At 48.8% G+C, this 18,555-nt stretch overlaps 6 protein-coding genes across 6 annotated transcripts; 3 read left to right on the forward strand and 3 right to left on the reverse strand.

Moving 5' to 3' along the window:
• Positions 1 to 749: 749 nt before the first annotated feature.
• On the forward strand, positions 750 to 3,419 carry Pdw03_1626 (Oligopeptide transporter OPT superfamily; the record flags this gene model as incomplete). The annotated part of the gene is made up of 7 exons (XM_014683113.1): positions 750 to 1,040; positions 1,106 to 1,666; positions 1,728 to 1,844; positions 1,907 to 2,188; positions 2,236 to 2,499; positions 2,556 to 3,023; positions 3,084 to 3,419. 7 exons carry the CDS (start codon positions 750 to 752, stop codon positions 3,417 to 3,419), a joined length of 2,319 nt encoding a protein of 772 aa, XP_014538599.1.
• Positions 3,420 to 4,378: 959 nt separating this feature from the next.
• Positions 4,379 to 5,451, forward strand: Pdw03_1627 (Major facilitator superfamily domain, general substrate transporter; the record flags this gene model as incomplete). Its single annotated transcript, XM_014683111.2, has 3 exons — positions 4,379 to 4,597; positions 4,652 to 4,959; positions 5,013 to 5,451. 3 exons carry the CDS (start codon positions 4,379 to 4,381, stop codon positions 5,449 to 5,451), a joined length of 966 nt encoding a protein of 321 aa, XP_014538597.2.
• A 1,328-nt stretch (positions 5,452 to 6,779) lies between these two features.
• Positions 6,780 to 8,004, reverse strand: Pdw03_1628 (Alpha-ketoglutarate-dependent taurine dioxygenase; the record flags this gene model as incomplete). Its single annotated transcript, XM_066099957.1, has 4 exons — positions 6,780 to 6,914; positions 6,975 to 7,108; positions 7,164 to 7,819; positions 7,946 to 8,004. 4 exons carry the CDS (start codon positions 8,002 to 8,004, stop codon positions 6,780 to 6,782), a joined length of 984 nt encoding a protein of 327 aa, XP_065957684.1.
• A 295-nt stretch (positions 8,005 to 8,299) lies between these two features.
• Positions 8,300 to 10,126, reverse strand: Pdw03_1629 (Reverse transcriptase, putative; the record flags this gene model as incomplete). The annotated part of the gene is made up of 1 exon (XM_066099958.1): positions 8,300 to 10,126. One exon carries the CDS (start codon positions 10,124 to 10,126, stop codon positions 8,300 to 8,302), a length of 1,827 nt encoding a protein of 608 aa, XP_065957685.1.
• Positions 10,127 to 12,495: 2,369 nt separating this feature from the next.
• On the reverse strand, positions 12,496 to 14,454 carry Pdw03_1630 (Reverse transcriptase, putative; the record flags this gene model as incomplete). The annotated part of the gene is made up of 1 exon (XM_066099959.1): positions 12,496 to 14,454. The coding sequence occupies one exon, from the start codon at positions 14,452 to 14,454 to the stop codon at positions 12,496 to 12,498; it is 1,959 nt and encodes a 652-aa protein (XP_065957686.1).
• A 1,973-nt stretch (positions 14,455 to 16,427) lies between these two features.
• Positions 16,428 to 17,724, forward strand: Pdw03_1631 (uncharacterized protein; the record flags this gene model as incomplete). Its single annotated transcript, XM_014683109.2, has 5 exons — positions 16,428 to 16,453; positions 16,513 to 16,623; positions 16,681 to 16,972; positions 17,022 to 17,099; positions 17,158 to 17,724. The coding sequence occupies 5 exons, from the start codon at positions 16,428 to 16,430 to the stop codon at positions 17,722 to 17,724; spliced, it is 1,074 nt and encodes a 357-aa protein (XP_014538595.2).
• Positions 17,725 to 18,555: the final 831 nt, after the last annotated feature.

An 18,555-nucleotide genomic window follows, 5' to 3' on the forward strand; every position in this document is an offset into this window, starting at 1 on the left:
TTCTTCTCTCCCCTTCCCTCCTCCCTCTCCGACTAAGCTTCGTGGAAGTATCTCTTCGATTAAGATCCCAAGATTTTTCAGCTTCCAAGGATTGCAATAAATGCCGACAGAGCGATATGTACTCGCAAACAGAAAAGCTGACCGCTTGATCACGCAACTCCATTGATTGTGTTACTGTCACAGTTCACTTGAGAATCCTCTCTACATACTGATACAGGAGCAAGCCGCATCTAACAGCCTGATGCTCTGGCTATCAGCGAAAGCATCTCGGAGTCATCTGTTTCCCCCAAAGGCCATTGTCACCCTGCTCTGGTGACAATCTAGCGAAGGAGAAAATCTACTTGCTCAAGAAATAGAAAGCCATCTGTATAGTGTAACATGGCAAGTACCATGGCATCAACAGTTATAGGGCCTATTGTGTTGCATCTGGGTACTCGCTGCAATTGATCCTGGGGAGTAGTTGAAAGACCTGTGTTACCATTTGACCATGGGATGTTGCCAAAGATTTAGATCACCTGAGCCCGCAATGGGAGAAGGGGCGATTCCGGAGGAAAGAGCAACGAACTCTGTGCTCTCTGTGCTCCTAGTGCCTCGATTGAGCCATCTCAGAATTTACGGTCTCCTTATAAACTGTGTTTGCCATCTCCCTCTTTTCCCTTTCTTCGTAATCTCGATTGTGTTGGACCATTCAAAACGGCAGAAACGGGTCAAAGTTCATCAAGTTTCGATCGCCATCTCATATCCGAATCATGCCAGATCAACCTACAGAGGATGTTGAGATCACGGTATCAACTACAGAGCCGATCGACGAGAAGACGTCTGTCACGGGGCTGACAAAGGATAAGGCTCAAACGAGTGGCAACGAGCGGTTTGGTGAAACTGACCGGGACTCCGCAGATGTCATAATTGTCACTGGAGCCGATGTGGCTACTCATCTTTTGCCTATGCGAGATGACTTTGATCGTACTTTGACATTTCGCGCTGCGATTCTGGGCTCCGGTCTTGCCGCCTTCCTCGCTGTCATGACCCAGATTTACACTGTTAGGAAATTTCCATTTCGTATATCGCTGCATTTCCACAGAATGGCTAACCAATACGTTCCTAGTTCAAACCAACCCAAGTAAACATTTCCGGTGTTTTCCTCGTTCTGGTTTCCTACTTCATAGGCAACGCCTGGGCCAAACTGCTTCCCCGCGGCGATAAGTTCGAGGCAAGATGGAGAGAAAGAGATGTGCAGGGAAAGCTCCCTTGGTGGATCACAGCCATCAAGTTTATCAATCCTGGACCGTTCGGCCTTAAAGAGCATTCGATCTCTGTGGTCACTGCCACGGCAGCCGGGTATGTCACGGATGCGACTAGTGTGTTTGCGGCACAAAAGCTGTTCTACGATCTTCAGTTGAGTGCCACAACAGTCATCCTGGGAATCATCTCCATCGGCCTCTTTGGCTGTGGCCTCTGTGGATTCATGCGGGCCTTTGCTGTCTGGGATGTTGAGGCTGTCTACTGGAGTCAGCTGCCCGTGGTGAAAACTCTTCAGGAGCTTCACTGGGACCAAGTTGAGAACTCAAAGCCACTGAAATACTTCTGGTATGCTTTCACAGGCATGTCTCTTTATGAGATCCTTCCTGCATATATCTTTCCGTGGCTCAACTCTGTCTCCATTCCGGTTTGTTCTACCCTCAAGTAACACTCATTGTACCGTACCTGACTTGACTGCAACCTCGTAGTGCCTGGCTTCGCAGAAAGCAACTGGCACCAAGGGTGCCATACTCACCAACCTCTTTGGTGGTGCCACTGCTAATGAGGGCCTTGGTCTCTTCTCTCTGTCCTTTGACTGGCAATATGTGAGTTGCAATATGACGCTTCGGTGATGCTACGTATTAACCGAAGAGGTTGCCCAACACAGATCACATCGTCTTCAACCGCAATTCCTCTCAAGTTGATACTTCATACCTTAGTGGGAACTGGAATCTGCGCCATTGTGATGATTGGCATATACTTTGGAAATGGGTGGGGTGCGAGATCACTGCCTTTTATGGCGACCAACCTTCTTACGGCCAATGGCACAATATACCCCGTGAGAGAGGCGTTTCCCGGTGGCTTGCTTGAAAAATCTGTTATCGAAAAAAATGGGATACCTCAGTTAACAGGGTCCTTTGCATTTGGTTTGTTTACAGCCAATGCTGCAGTAAGTGTGAAGCTCTATTCTAAAGGCAGATACTGAGTGATTTCTAGATTGGCGCTCTGATTCTGCACTGCATCCTTTTCTGGGGCAAGGGTATTTGGAGAGTGTATCAACGCGCAAGAGAAGGCAAGCATGATGATCCACATCACACCCACATGGTCAGGCACTACAAGGATACGCCATGGTGGTGCTTTGCTGGCATCCTCATCATCAGCTTTGTCCTAGGACTTATCGTGGTAATCAAAGAGAATATCACTCTTCCGGTCTGGGCGTACATTGTCTCGCTGGCACTTGGAATGTTTATTTCACCTTTTGTGGGTATCCTCAAATACACAGCCTTATCATGATTCTAACCAATATTGTATTCCAGAGTGTCATCCTTTTCGCCCGCTTCGGCAACGGCATTGCCACCAACAACCTGTCGAAAATGCTGGCTGGTCTCATGCTTCCCGGGCGCCCAATTGGCAATATGTACTTCGCTGCTTGGTCGCATAATGTTGTCATGTCTTCGGTCTCTGTGTCAACTGATCTCAAGTTTGCCGAATACCTGAAGATACCGCCCAGGACTATGCTCTGGACCCAAATGTATGGCATTGTGCTTGGTGGATTCATCAACTATGCCATCTTGTCTTCCATTATCTCATCCAATCGAGATCTTCTTGCCGAGGGCAATGGAAATTCTTCCTGGAGTGGTGCGACCATGCAAGCTTTCAACACGAAGGCGGCCTCTTGGGCCCTATCTCCCTACTTGTACAAACTCGGTGCCAAGTACGAGATGATTCCTATTGCCCTAGCTGTTGGTGCCGCTGCGGTGATTTTCCATCGGATTCTTTATCAGGTGAGCCGGTCTGACGCAGTTCAAGATTGTTGATCCAGCTGGCGCTGACCCTACCTCTAGTTTGTTCCCAAGATCGGACGGCTTGAGCTTTCGGAAATCAACCTGCCACAGTTCATCCAGTATGCTGGTAGTATCTCAAATCAGCCACAGACCTGCACTATTCTCAGTGGGCTACTGTGTGGCTTGTTCACCCAGGCCTACCTTCGGAATTACCACCCACGCCTTTTTAAGGATTACTCATACATTATTGCGGGAGCCTTCGACGCCGGCAGTCTCTTGGTTGTCTTCATTCTCTCTTTCGCGGTGTACGGAGCGGGGGGACCATCTCATCCATTTCCATCGTGGTGGGGAAACAATCAAATGGGACACATTGACTGGTGTCCTGTTTCGAAGTAGAGACCACATTTTCCATATGGGTTCCAAACAAAGGCTTGTTAAATGCGGCCCAACCAGAAAATGTGCAAAGAACAGATACCCTCTTTTCACTGCCTTCAAGCGTGTGTTATCCGTCAAACCCCTGATTTTGACAGCAAGTTTGCAGTGAATGAATCCTCGATGTATCCACAATGGTTATCAATTTACCTTGAACTAACTGTCTTATCGCTACTGCCGTTTTTACTTCATCCATTGATGTTTCCAGATTTTGAGAACTTTTTCTTCCTTGTGATGCGAGGGTGACTTTTTTCGCATTGTAGAATGGCCTCTCTACTCAACTTGGGTTCAGTCCTCGAAAGCCGATATTAGGAAGCCTGAGCACCAGCTAGGGATTCGATTTGAAGAAATCCTTGATGAACCAGGTCAGACTTTTGAAGCAAAGCTCACGTACTTGAAGCATCTAGACTTCCGCCAGCAAGTAAAAGGTTAGTTTGGGCCTTCACGCATCACGCAATGGCTGTACTGAAAGATGAATCTCAAAACGAGATCAGCATCAAGCGACGAGATTAAAGCCATTTAGAACAGCCAATAGCAAGAGAGAAGTTCAATCACAAGACATTAGCCCGAATGGCGTATCTTAATATCCGAATCATGCAAATCGCTTGGACCCCGCGTCTGGAGCTGACCCGAGATGCTTGAGCAACACCCTACAAATAAAACCCACTCATTGACAAAGGATTATGGAACTATCGCTGTCGCTAGCCTTAAAAGCCAGAACTCGGTCTCTGATCTTGCAATTGTCTCATTCACGTCTACGGGCACAACATGACAACTCTTCGCAGGGCAGAATTGCGTGACGACCTTTGCGACGGCACGTACTTCCTCCACAAACATAAAGACCTAAGTAAACGATATGATAATGATCCTCTCAATCGTTTTTGACAAGGCTGCACCTTGGTCTGCTCCTGCAATCACGAAAGATGCCTTCGGGAGAAACAAAGAGAGCGCAGATTTCTGCCAGCAGTGCACATGGCTCGGATGAAGAGTGGCAAAAGAGCAAAATATACAAAACCGAAGGCAAATTCGAGGCTAGGGAGGGCCATCACTTCTACCGGCCCATAGATAGCTATGAGGGACTCCATCGTTGGGATCCTAATTTCCAATGGACGGAACAAGAAGAGAAGAAAGTTGTCAGGACGGTCAGTTCCCTGTGCGCTGTCACGACTCGATAGAGAAATAACCAATTTGGATAGATTGACGCTCGTGTCTGCACGTTTGCCTGTGTGGGCTTTTTCGCATTGCAGTTGGATCGAGGAAACATCAGCTGGGCACTAGCAAGTACGCTTTTGACGGATCTTAAGATGACCAGCAAAGATTATAACTTGGGTCAGACGATTTTTCTAGTCTGCTTCTTGCTGGCTGAGATGCCCTCCCAGTTACTCTCTAAGAGAGTGGGCCCAGACCGTTGGATTCCCGTTCAAATTGTTGCTTGGAGTCTGATCGCGGCTTGCCAGGCCTTTTTGGCCTGTCGGGCTCCTCTGGGATTTCTAGAAGGCGGCTTGTGAGTATTTGCATTTTAAAAAATCTGAACATGGGGCTAATCGCGTTTAACAGCATACCTGATACAACTCTCTTCTTGTCTTTCTTCTACAAATCCAGTGAGCTGCCGAAAAGACTGACCTGTTTCTGGATCTCTGACACCATCGCTGGAATCGTTGGCTCATTCCTAGCCTTTGGCTTCCTGCATATCACCAATGCAAGCGGTGGCGGTGCCTGGAGATATCTATTTGCTTACGAGGGTCTCATAACTGGCGTGATTGGAATTATCGCGTATTTTTGGATGCCAGCATCCCCCGTGCAAACCAAGGGAGGTTTACGCGGAAAGGACGGTTGGTTTACAGGGCATGAAGAGAAGATCATCGTGAAACGCGTTATTCGGGACGATCCCAGTAAGGGGAGTATGCACAACCGACAAGCAGTCACCCCGCGACGCTTTTGGGAGTCAATCAAGGACTACCACATGTGGCCCATTTATGCTATCGGTCTAATCTAGATGATACCCACCACTCCAGTGGCAAGTTACCTCACCCTACAATTGCGATCCCAGGGGTTCACAACGTTTCAGACCAATTTGCTGACGATTCCATCTGCCGTCATCGCGGTCAGCACCTCGATAGCTATCACCTGGGTTGCAGAGCGTACAGATCAGCGCCTGCTCTGGGGCGTGGGAGTGAAAGCATGGAATCTCGTCCTGCTGATTTCACTAGAGTTGCTTCCTGAGCAAAGCATGCCCTGGCCCCGTTGGGCCATACTTACGCTTCTTGTTGGTGGGCCGAGTATTCATCCTGTTGTAGTGGCATTAACTTCAAGGAATTCCGGATCTGTGCGGACTCGTACTGTTGCCTCTGCCTTGTATAATATGTCTGTACAACTCAGCGGCATTGCCGGTGCTAATTTCAGTTCCAGTGCTTGTGTTTCCACTTGCAACAGCCTGGAAACTTTGTCACCATTTGGGATGCTAACAATGTTGAGCAAATATACCAAACCAAAGATGCACCTTACTACTGGAAGGGGAACAAAGTTCTTATTGCACTGGCTGTCGTCAGTGGGTTCCTTTTTTTTCTCGCCAAGTTCTACTAAGACTGGTGGAACAGGTAGAAATTCAAATCTCGCATGTATATGGAACATGCTAACCAATTTACAGGAAAAACTCCACAGAGTGGGATGCTATGACAAGCGAGCAAAGAGGGCTTTACTTGCATGGAAACCCGGTTTTGACAAACAAGAGGTGCGTTAGCGCTGTAGGTTGTAACCACTACCAGTGCCTACATACTGATGATTTTGTCTAGAGTTGACTTCCGTTTCGCTCGTTAAAGGTTTAGAGCTACGGGAGAATCTGAGAAACTTTTTATTATTAGAAATAGCTCGTACTTCCATGGAATTAACAGAGTGGCTCATAGTGAATCGATTAAAGCCTGGTGACTACCTAAAAGAATCGAATTTATCTACGTGACAGTTCTCAACAAAGGTCGGTTCAAACCTCACGATCGCAAGGAATAATTGAGATGACAAGAACTTCACAAGCAGGCTCAGGAAGTGAGTCAGAAAGTGCACTGTTGTGGCTCAAATCGGGGTTTTGGCTGCAATCTTGGAACCGTGCATTTAATAGATATCAAGATATGGCGTCAGCAAGAGGTTTTGATACGGTTCTTCTTCGGATATACTACAATCCCGATTTAACTCAGACTTTCTTTATTGTAGATGATTCGCACTATATCCGCAATTTCGAATATCTTGGGCTTCTGGCGATGAAGCCAGTTGTCGTTAAACAGCATAACTCATATGTTCTCTCGAAGGATTTGAGTACCTATTCAAAGAAGCTCAGGCCGGAGTATCACCATCCTCTGGAATGAATGGTGTCTCGTACGGGCGCTCAGCCTGTGGGGTAATGCGCGCCAAGTGGCGACGATCACCAGTCGTCCAGTCAACAATCGCAGAATAAGCCGTGACACGGTTCTATTTTGCCCACAATTTAGTTCTTTGGACTACTGATCAGTTTTTCAAGATTATACTCACATCCCAAACATCGACAGTCTTTGGAGCCCAACGAATACGAGCTTGATAGTTAATGCCGCGACCCACGTGAGCCAGTGGGAAACCCAGAAGCGCATCGCTCTCCTCCTTTTTGAGTCCGACGATACTGCGAGTGACTAGTCTTAGTGTTAGCCTTAAATCTCTTTCCAAAGGACATGGGAGGACCCTTACATCCACCGTTGACAAAAAGTGCTTTCTCGCCAGCCACTGGATGAGTTCCAACGAGAGGATGCTCGTTCTTCACTGGCTCCCGTCTATCCACCCCACCACGTTGCAGACTAAGCTCAACCTTGTCAAAGCCGTAGTTTACAGCTTTTAACCCATGTAGACGCTCCTTGAGCGCAGGCGAAAGCCGGTTATAGGCCTCAACTTGGTTGACGAAAGCAGTATCCCCACCCACTTCAGGGCTATCAAGGATATATAGGAACGTGGTTCCCGGTGGCTGCTGCTCATATGTGACATCAGAGTGCCATGAGATACTGCTGTTCTTTTCAGCGAGATACTCATCAAGTTCCCACGCACTGTTGTTACGGTGAACGAGATGATTCTCAGAATAGCCCTCTGGAGCTCCGCTAGTTGGGTAAATATGATGGCGGCCGAACTGGCCTCCAAAATAGAGGGCCTCTCGGATTGGTAGATCCGCAAGATCTTGGTCTCTGAAGGCAACAACTTTGCGTTGGGCGACAAGTAGAGCGAGCTGGTCCTTTCCAGCAGCAGTTGGCTTGCTTAACTGAACGCCTGTAATCTCGGAGCCGGTGGTTGGAGTCAATTTTTGGATCTTAGAACCCTCAATGAGCAGGTTTTTAAAGAAGGGATCGGCATCTTTTCTGTGCTCGACGTGAGTGAACGGTTCAAGAGGCGGGTATTTCTCGCCATAGTCGAATACAGGCAGGTAGTTTGGATGATGATGATGATGATGAATTCATTGACCCGATTTAGCTCGCTTTACATACATGCTGCTATGCGGGGGTTGCGTCCCAGAGCCCGCTCCCGACGATAAATGGTGGTGCATTCCCAGTATGCAGATCCACCCTGTGAGCAGGACTCGATTTCTCGAGGTCCTGCCACCTGAAAAGTAAGGCCACAAACCGGCCGGCGTAATGCAAACAAGACAAAAGAAATGTAAAGAAAGTCAATCCATCTGCCCGGTGTAGATGGTTTCCCGTAGTCCCCGCGGGCGCAGAGTGTCCCCTTCTTTCTCTGCAATGCACCTTCCACTTCTTCACTTCTCTACCTCCACTTCTTCATCCAGCTCCCCGAGTCACCGAGTCCCTGTATCCCCAGGACTGCCAGGTCTACTTGCTGCATCACTCCGGCAGGTCGAACACGAATAGGTTCGGGTCATGGCGCCATGCTTCTTCGTCTTCATCGGCAGCGTGCGTTGTTCTCCATGTGCGTTGGTGTGAGGTGACCTCGGCGGACCTGGCGCCCGGCCACTGTGATGTGTTCCCTGTTTCTCCAACATTCGCAGTGTCTTGGGTTGGTTTCGGTTTTGAATCCTCCTCCCCCTGCTCCTTACCCATGGCGACCGAGTCCACTGACTGAAACTGTCCCAAGAGTCCCGATGCGATCATGAACTTCGCCACGATCGGCGCTGCCTTCACTTCTGTCAACATTGCTTGTTCTCCAAGCGTTGTCGACACCCCCTCCATAAACAATTCCTCCACCATCTCCGACCGCAGTTCCTTCAGAAGCGGGCACTCCAGCAAGACATGCTTCACACTCTGGTTTCCCAGGTCACATTGACAGCGCGGTGAGTCGCTTCGCTTGATTTTGGACAGATATTCAGCAAGTCCGATGATACCTGTGCGGAGTTGGATCAAAACTGATGTTGTCGCTTTCCGCAGGCCCTTCCAATAAGTCAAATTTGACTTGCTTGGCACCTCGATCATCCTCCTCGTCCTCCTCGCTGTCCTCTTTGATCCTCCCTTTGTCCATGCCTTCTCCCACGCGATCGTCGATTCTCGCTTCACACTCTTGCTCGCTGCGGCGGCAAGCCGGATAGATCGGTTGTGGTTGACATTGGTGTTGACATTGGTGTTGTCATTGGTGTTGGCATTGGTGTTGGCATTGGCATTGGTATCATGAATGTTGGTCTCGGTGGTGGTAGCTGCTTCTTTTGCATACATGTCTGCAGCCTCATTCCCCGGAATGCCTTCATGTGCGGGGACCCAGCGTAGTTCCACCTGGATTTTATCATTGCACCATTCCAACAGCCGGAGACATCCTTCAAGATATACCTGGCCAGATGGCATTCGTGGGTTTTGGATGGCTCTGAGCGTCGCCTGGTTATCTGTAAAGATGACCACTCCACTCTTAGCCAGACAGTCCCGCCATTCGTTGTCATCATTGAACCTTTCTTTGATGACTTCCAATGCCATCTCGATAGCACGTAGCTCGGCAGCGTACACAGTGGCGTCGTCGTCGGTCCCCATATTACACAGCCTGGCTTCATTCCGCCTGTATGGGTATGCCGGGTACACTGCGGCCCCAATGCCGCCTTGATACCCGCTCCCATCGGTATAGAGCCTTGCTGGTGCATAGAGTTGTTCGGTGGTTCGCTTGTGTGTGTTTATTGCTCGCTCTCTCTCCTCAATGTATACCCTTGGTGGCTTGGTCCATGGTGCCTGGATGTATGCCTTCCTGCTCTCCCAAGTACTCGCCAATGGCCCCAAGGGTGTAGTGAGGCAGCCACCCTTCTTCCAGGTTTGGGCCTCCATCGGTGTATACCCCCCCCTTTGCTTTTGCATGTGTCCTCTCTCCACTAGCATTGTTTTCGGCACTGCGTATGCCGGGCCTGTACGTATACGAATAGCAGCCAACTGGACTAGCCGGTCAAGCTGCTGCTGCATAGGTAGCAAATGCAGTTCAATATCCAGTGCCTCCCTAGCAGTTGTTTTGAAGGCACCGCTCATTAAACAGGCTGCCCTTGACTGGATGTTTGCAAATTGTTTCACGTAGCTTCGTTCTCTTAGTGTGCTGGTCAGCGGTGAGTGCCAGGCAGCTGCTCCGAAGAGCATCTGTGGGATCATCACTGCTTGGTAGATAGCACGCATAGCGGAGAGAGATGCTCCCCATGTGGAGCCAGTCAGTCCTCTTAGTGCTTGTAAACTGACGCCGGCCTTAGCAAGCATTTGCTGCCGGTGGTGCTGGAAAGTTAACCCTGGGTCTAGCCAGACCCCGAGGTACCGCTCCGCTGTTGTGGTGGCCTGTACTGTGGTGCCCTGCAGTACTAGTGGTGTGTGCTCTTCCCCCCCAGATTCCGGGTTAACGAAGTGGATAAGGGCATACTTCTTAGGATCGAACACCGAGGCATGCCTAGCTGCCCAGGCGTCGGCATATTGGCATGCCTTTTGCAGCTTTGAGATGGTTTCATGCTCATCCTTCCCGATGACAATGAAGGCAACGTCGTCTACCCATCCACTTGTCTTCACACCCTCACAGCCCTCTACCAGATCTGCATTGTAGATTAGGTAAAGGATTGGAGAGAGAGGTGACCCCTGTGGGATACCAGTTGGTGTTGGGATACTCTCTGACACCCCTTCTGGTATACGGATTCTAGTACTTCGGGATGTAAGGAATGCTTTCACCCAAGGTGCGAGCTGACCGAGTCCCCTTTTGCGGAGGTTGTAGAGTAACCTTTCGTGAGAAACGTTATCGTACGCTCCGGATACATCAAGTAGTAGCATGCTTGCTATCTTGCCTTTCCCCCAAGCTCTTCGTATCCGGCCGATGATCGACTGGATAGCATGGTCGACTGAGATTCCCTTCCTCCCGCCGAAATGGGTATCCGGAAGCAATTTGTATGTTTCCACTGCGTAGCTAATTCGTCGGGCAACCACTGCCTCGAGGAACTTGCCGAGTGTATTAAGAAGCGCAACTGGCCGGTATGACTTCGCAAGCTGGTAGTCACGCTTACCAGCCTTACGTAGTACCACTGTAATCGATTTCTGGAAGTGTGTTGGGTTGGTACCAAGCCGTATGCACGCGTTGTAAATTCGAGAGATGGTGTCGAGTACTGTCGGTATCTCAATAAGCTTATGCCATAGGGAGTTCGGAAGGCCGTCCTCTCCTGGCGCTTTGTCTGGTGGCGATGCTTTGACTGCCTGTTTGATCTCTTGGTGTGTGATCTCTGGGAAGCGGATTGGCCCTCGATTGATCTCCGTCGGATCATGGTTGATCACCTTCGAATCGATGTCAGAGAGATCTGCCGGTGGCGGTACTGGGAAGAAAGCTTGCTGGAAAGCAGCTGCTTTCTCTTCGACTGTCTCGGCTAGTCCCCCTGGTATCTTGATTGACGGCGTGACCCCCTGGTCATATGCCCCCTGCCGATTTCTTGCCCATTTGCTCATCCTCCACATACCGCCAGGACCCTCCTCGATAACCTCCTGTACCTTACGGCGGTGGTATCGACGGAGCGCGATCTTGATCAGCCGGGTCTTCCGGTTTCGTGCTGCTTTGTATAGCTCTTTGTCGTAAGGGTCCCCTGTCCGTTCGTGTCGACGGCGGAGCTGTCGAACTTCTTTGACTGCTTCCTGACACTCTGGTGTGAAGCTGGGATTTGCCCACTGCGAAGGGATCGCCCATGGTGTAGAGATATCGACTGCGTCGTTGATGATTTGGATGAATGCTTGGCACTCAGCCTCCACATCGTCGGCTGTTGTGAGGTTTTGGGGGTTGGTGGTGGTATTGGTGGTGGTGGTATTATTCGTGTTGGTGGTGGTGTTGGTGAGTTGTCGCTCGATGAATTCTATCAGCTTCTTGTCGTCTGTGGCCTTCCAGTTTCTCCTCTTTGGTGGTTCGTATGGCGGGGTACCGATGTCGATTGTTGTCACTACTGGGTAGTGATCCGACCCATGATCGGTACCGACCTGGCATTCAACCACCCTCTCTGCTAGTGTGTTACTGACAAAGGTGAGATCTAGGACCGATGCCTGCTCGTTTCTTCGCCATGTCGGTGATCCAGTCTCTGTCGTCAGTGACAGATTATGAATCCCCGCGATATCTAAAAGTCTCTCTGCTGCTGCGGTCGCTTTCGCTTTGGAACCTATTCCACTCCACGTTGGGTGGTGTAGGTTCATGTCCCCGATCAGGATATGTTCTGCGTATGGTCTCTGGGCAAGCTCTCTATTGAGCTTTTCCACCGTTTCACCATCGTCGTTGTTATATATGTTATGCATAAAGAGGTCTGTCCACCCATCTAGATGGTTCCTCCGCAGTTTCAGCAGCTGGTATCCTTTCGACACCGTCTTGCATGACCAGGAACCTGGATCGATCCGTTTCGACACGAACAGACAGACCCTGGCTCGTTCACCTTCCAACTCCTTCGGGAAGACTAGTTGGTGGGTGGCCTTGTTTGGGTAGTGGGTTGTTGTTGATTGAGAGTTGATCCAGGGTTCCTGAACCGCAATCACATCCGCTTTCTGGACTGCTTTGTCTGACAGAAATGAGGCCATGACTGGATGGGCGTTGTGTGCATTGTATTGAATTATTTGGAAGTAATTCATTGAGATGTGGTGGTGTTGTTGGTGTCTGTTCCTGGATCATCACTGTGCTCCGACGCATCATGGAACTCCTCTTCCGCATCTTCGTCGATTTCAGCAACTTTGTGTCGTACCAGTTGGTATCGCCGAGTCGTTCGGGGTTGTTCATCCATAACGTAGTCCTCCGCCATATCATCAGCTGGTGCTGTCATCCTCCTCTTCTTATATGACGTCTGGAGCTGTTTCTCCGGATCTGTCATGAACTGCATAGTCTCTTGGTTCTGTGACCTCAAAGAGCGAGCCGACTGGCTTACTGCTGAGGCAGTTTCAGCGAGCTCCTCTGGTATGATAGGTAGATCGTCATCCTCCGACGTTCTCGATCTAGTTCGCATCACATGGCTGGGCTCCTTTCTTCGTTGGGGCTTCTCCACCCCAACCTTTGTATACATCCTCCGAATTTCTTTTGTCGGATGCGATGCGTTCTCTGTCGGATGAGGTGCGTTCTCTGTCGGATGCGATGCGATCACCGTCCGATTCGATGTAGGTGCTGCCCGATATATCGTCGTGCGCTGTGCAGTTTGCTGCGGCGCGTGGATTGGGGTATCGAGTCCCTGTTGGGACTGGGAGGTAGTGGTACTACCCTTCGTAGTCTCCCTTTGCCGGAAGTGGAGTGGCACACGATGGAATAGAGGGCTGTTAGCCAGTGCTAGTCTTGCCCCTTCTTTCGCTGCTGTTCTTACTTCGCATGCGTCGCTCGTTGGCCTATGGCCTCCGCCACAATTGGCGCATTTCACTTCGACGTCCCCTTGCTTAGCACACTCCCAGGTCGGGTGTTGCTTCGCACAGTGGCCGCACTGGTATTCGTTTAGACACTGTGAGTGTACATGTCCTGGTTTCTGACATTTCAGGCATAATTTCGAACGGCCTTCTCGGCAGAAGCGGGTAGTCTGGTGCACTTGGTGCTGCCAGAGCGTACCCTGCGTGATCGCCTGGTTTGCAACCACCGGGTCGGTGAATTCAATGATGATAGAGCCTTCACGACGCTTGCCAGGTTTTACTAGCCAGCCAAGGTGGAGGATTTCAACCTGGGTATCACCCCATGAGTGGCTGTTTTGGCGTACCAGCTCCTTCGCCATCCCCGCCATCGACTCCTGTGTCAACAGCATCGTCTTCGTATCGATACCGCGCGCTACTACCCCCCATGTCGGCTTCCTAACATGTGCTGCTGGGCCGAATGATTTCAACCAGCCGTCAGCATGCTTTCGTAGCAACTCCGCACCGGAAGCGCTATTCGCCGTCATCTTCACATCCCCAGAGGGGAGAACCTTCGCCGCTAAGAAGTGGCAGCCACCACCAAGGGGGGCACTGGCTTTCCTCCGGGCGGCTTGCTCCCGTGTCCTCTCAGCCTGCTCGACGATCTCCCTTGGTGTCCGCCGGCGGAGGGTTTCGCGGGTGTCGCTGTCACGAATCTTGACGATAATCTCTCGATCTTCGCGGAGCTCAGCTGGCGAAACTCCGATCGAGGATGATCCATTGCTTGTCGGGAGAGATGGGGGGGGGCCGGAGCCGGTCCCTTGTCCCCATTTCTGGAGCCGTGCCCAGAAGGCTGCCGAGTCGTTCGAATTGCTTGTTTGTGTGGACGGTGTCGTTGCTGTTGCTTTGATCGCCGTCGTAGCTTTTTCGATGCTATCCATACGCTGGTCGAGTCGGTTGAGTGCCTGTTGCACCTTTTCCATGACCTGAACCTGCGGTTTGTCCCCCTTCAGGGAGTTCAGTGCGTATTGCTCGACGGATTTCACAAAGTTGATAATATATATCTCACCTCTTCCGTCATTTTCCATTGTGTTCAGCACCTCTCTAGCACTCTGAGCGAGCTCCTCCATGGTACTAAAGTGGTTCCGTGGTTTCTTGGGGGGTGCCTTTGAAAACTCTGTTTCAGGGGGCGAATTTGGTTTTCTTCCACCACCGGCGACAGCCATCCTTCAATTCCTATAAAATAGGATCAAAAGATAGAGCCGGAAGTTAGAAAGAATTTGAACTAATTTTGAGAGCCTGTAGGCCCTTGGTTGGCGAGATAGAACAAAAATTGAATCTGGGCAAAAAGAGTTGTTTTTTCCAGGTAGTTTGGATACTGCATCCTTATTAGGTCCAATTATGTACGGAGAGACTCAAAGCTCTAGCCCTGACCTACACTAGCAGTCGTATACCCCCCCTCCTCGTCAATAATTCCTCTCACTCTAGCTTTGGTCTCAGTTATTCCAGGAGCGGCCTTTGTAGGAACAATGACTTTGGCAGCAGGAGCTTGGGCAATAGATGGCGCCATATTTATTCTACTGAGATGCTGGTAGATTTTGTTATCAGATTTGAAAAATTTGGTACCCAGGATTTGTGCGCAGTCACCGTTTAAATATACCCTTGAATAGAGCTCACGGGAAGGGATCGAAGGGGACCGGCGCACTTCTCGCTACATATAAAAGTGGTATAACTACTAGAATCATTCAATCCAGCAGGCTGCTGACTCTTTGCCTGGATTTTTGGTCCTCTACTCTTCAATATAGACTACTGGACGTCTTCAACAGGGTGCATCAAGCTTTTTCATAATGTCTCGCTTACGCTGTGAGGTGGAATTATCAGGTAGCTCGGAAATCTGTGTGGTCACGACAGTTGCGTCTAATTTCCTTGATAGCGAATATGAATTGCCAAAAAATTTTTGAGGGAAAGGATGCATCTGATACCACAGTTTGAAGTCTGTCGGCTACGAGGCGTGCGTTTTTTTGCCTTTGCGGAAAATGACATAGGATCTCGTTAACCGTGTAGACCGAAGGGAGAAAATTCCATCAAATGCATTTAAAGCACTTGGAATCCTTGGCATCACATTCAGAGGGACATTGAGGAAAGTGACTTCCACGGTTGATCTCGGGAAGGAGTTTGTGGCCCCTAACAGATATTCTATAGGCCACTACAGAGATAAACAGACATTCTGTTTGGCATTATGATCTTTCAGCCTAGCTGTTAAATGCTCTTAAGTAAATAGTCATGAGTAGCAGCCAGATTAGCCTACTGGATTTTATTTTCACCCTTTTTTAAGACAAAGAATCCATCCAAATTTCTATCAATGCTATTAAATTTTGAAACGAAATCTTCTCTACCAGGACCAGAAACTTTCAATTAAAAGCCAGTTTGATAGTTGTTAAAAATAGAACGATAGTCAGTCCGTCCTTTGCTTGCTCCGCCAGTCTAGACTTGTCTTCTTTCTCGACCTTTCTTTCTCTGATCCTATGCTGGCTCCTAGGTTCTTTTGTTCTTTTGTTCTTTTGTTCTTTGATGTAGGGAGAGCATCTCACAGTTTAGCATCAAAGCTTTGCTGAAATTTGTTTTAGTTTCTCGACAATAAAGAAAGTGGTTTAAAAAGGCAAAGAGAAAAACGTACAGTTATAATAAATCCAGCCTTGTGGCTTACAGCTAATTCATCCAACTATATCTTCTTTGTTTTTGCTATACCGTGTCTTGGGATCCTTGAGCTAGAACTCACTCGATGTCAAATTATCTTTTCTCTCAGTGTCTACGAGGCTTTCTTTATTTTCACAATTAGCTTAGTTCTATTCCTTCATACATATGTGACGCCCTACTCGCTTTTGCGTTCATGTCGAGGCATTTTGAATTCACAAGGCTTTAACATCTAAGGCGTATCATCTTCAACATGTCAGCTCGATACAACTTTCGACGTAGTACTCGCATTCAGCAATTATCACACCAATACTCTAAGGGCTCACCAACAGATCCAACCCCACGCAGAAAGCTCTAGATAGAGGACGTAGACCTTGAAAAATCCTACGTTGACACTTGGATGCCACCTAAACCACAACCAAGGCCAATTAAAAGCAGACCATGGGCCAAACGGACAGGAAGTGAGCCCCTTACCGACCCAGCTCAACTTCCCCGCGGCTGGCATATGAATGAGGATGATCTTAGAATTGAGTGAGACGAGATTGAATCCAAATTTTTGTGCAACGAAAATGCTAAATAGAATTTAACAGTGACCTCGACGGCCATATCGAAAGATGCTACGAGAGAATTGCTGAAAACATCATGCCTCAGGTTTTTGAGCAAAGATTGAAGAATTACACAGCTGCAAAGCTCAAACTTGAGTAAGTCAGCTATGTTGATACTGCTTCTACGTCGGTTCTAACCTTGTGATACTGTAGCCAGATGAGGTTCCCCGGGTCTGAAGAGCTCAGCTGGGATGCAATTCAACGGGTGCATTCATTAGATGCCATAAAGGCAGATCTGGTGTGTTATACCGATGAACGCGAGCAGCTTCCAAATGTTGAGGCTCTTTTGGAAGCATACAAGTCGGGCAAGCTTGATTGGAAGGCTGGTCTTGTTACTTATTGGTCGAAGGGAGTCCAGATTTCCCAACCAAGAAGATTTGACTGGGATGAATTTGAAGCGATCAATTCCCACTATGAGGGTTACAAAAGCTTTTGGACAGAAGGGGTAATGAATTTCCTCGGAATTTCTAAAGCGATTCACTAATTGTTGTCAGATCTGTGGCCCTGAAAATGAGGGCTTGTACTCACTGGTCACATTATTTCCAGAGCCACTCAACAGAAGGCTAACTAGCGTAAGATCTACACTGATGACTCAACCTTCTTCTAAGGTTTTCTCACTATTTCGTCTAGTTGTCTTTAGCACTCCGTCTTCCAGGACTGGCATGGTTTGCCGAGTTGGACTTTATCAACGATACTGGGTGCAGTACGATGACCATCTATCAAGGAGATCTTAAAATGCTTCTTGGGCCTTTTGGGACAGCTGTTGGGCCTAGAGTACCGGTCGTCAGCATGATAACGTCTAGCACTGCTAGTGGCAACATAATCATGGAAGAGATTGAACTTGAAGTCACGATCCTCGATGGAAACCGTGAAAGAATGACCCCTTGGACTAGAAGCCTATGCCACCTTTTCCCAGGAGACTGGTCACCCAATGGTGTCCCCCGACTAGATGGCCCATTTTTGAAAAATTTGTTATTCGTGGCCAGCGTGCCTGATCACTCCAGTCGTTTATATGCCTCAACCACCAGCCATGAACTTCCCATCCCAAACCTGAACCTTGCTACAAACCCGGGACATCATCCTGCAATTGTGCAAACCCCTTTGACACCAGGAACATCTGTCCCTCCACGGGGTGGTTGGTTAGCCGCAGTGGGAGGGAAAATGGGGTTCCCGCCACCAGCAGCTGGAGTTCCTTGAGGGACCTAAAAACCTGACATTCCTTTGCCGGAATGTTGTTTGCGCTGGAAGGACCTCCTCATCTTTGATCACTTTGTTGTTCTGTTGTGCTGCTTGGCGTGTGTCGCTCTTTTGATTCAGTCCGTGGTTTTCGTTGAGTCTTTGCTTTTGTTACATTTGTGCTAAATCTGTGAAAACGAACAGAAATTAATGAAATAATATTTGCATGCATCAATGTGATTCTTATGTTGGTTGATTTCTTATCTAGCCCTAGAGGACTGGTTTGTCTCTGTCATCAAGTTGTTTCTCATTGGCGGTGTTTTTATCACGGGCTGTGGCACAATTGGGGGTTCAGCCCCCTTGAATGCCCTCTCACTGGTCCCTTGGCTTCGCCCCTCTGGTCATGCGTCTGACCTCATGTGGCGGAACAGCAATAGCCACTACTGGAAAGACACACACTATCACATAAGGTTGTCTACCTGATGCACTGGGAAACGATCCTTTTCGGAATCTTCTACCTTGATGGTGCGACCTACGGTGTTATGGTTCACACCATCGATGCCAACGCAACAGGAATGATTGATAAGTTTGAGTCTACCCACAGCAGCGTAGAACTTGTGACTGACTCTTATAAACTAGGCTCCTGCTTCAGCTGCTTCAAAAACTCAAACACATTATAAGCAGGGGGTTTTGGGGAAATACTCTTTGTTTGGTCAAAACGTTTAGGGATTGACTCCGGGCTAGAGTAGTGGTAAACGGCGGTATTAATGAACTTCTGTAATGGGGGCTCGGGTGATCATAAAATAATGAGTTGTTACAGAACGGTATGAAATTCAGTATTTTCAAAGGACT

The sequence above is a fragment of the Penicillium digitatum genome, chromosome 5 (genome assembly GCF_016767815.1).
Source record: "Penicillium digitatum chromosome 5, complete sequence".
Lineage (NCBI taxonomy): Eukaryota > Fungi > Ascomycota > Eurotiomycetes > Eurotiales > Aspergillaceae > Penicillium > Penicillium digitatum.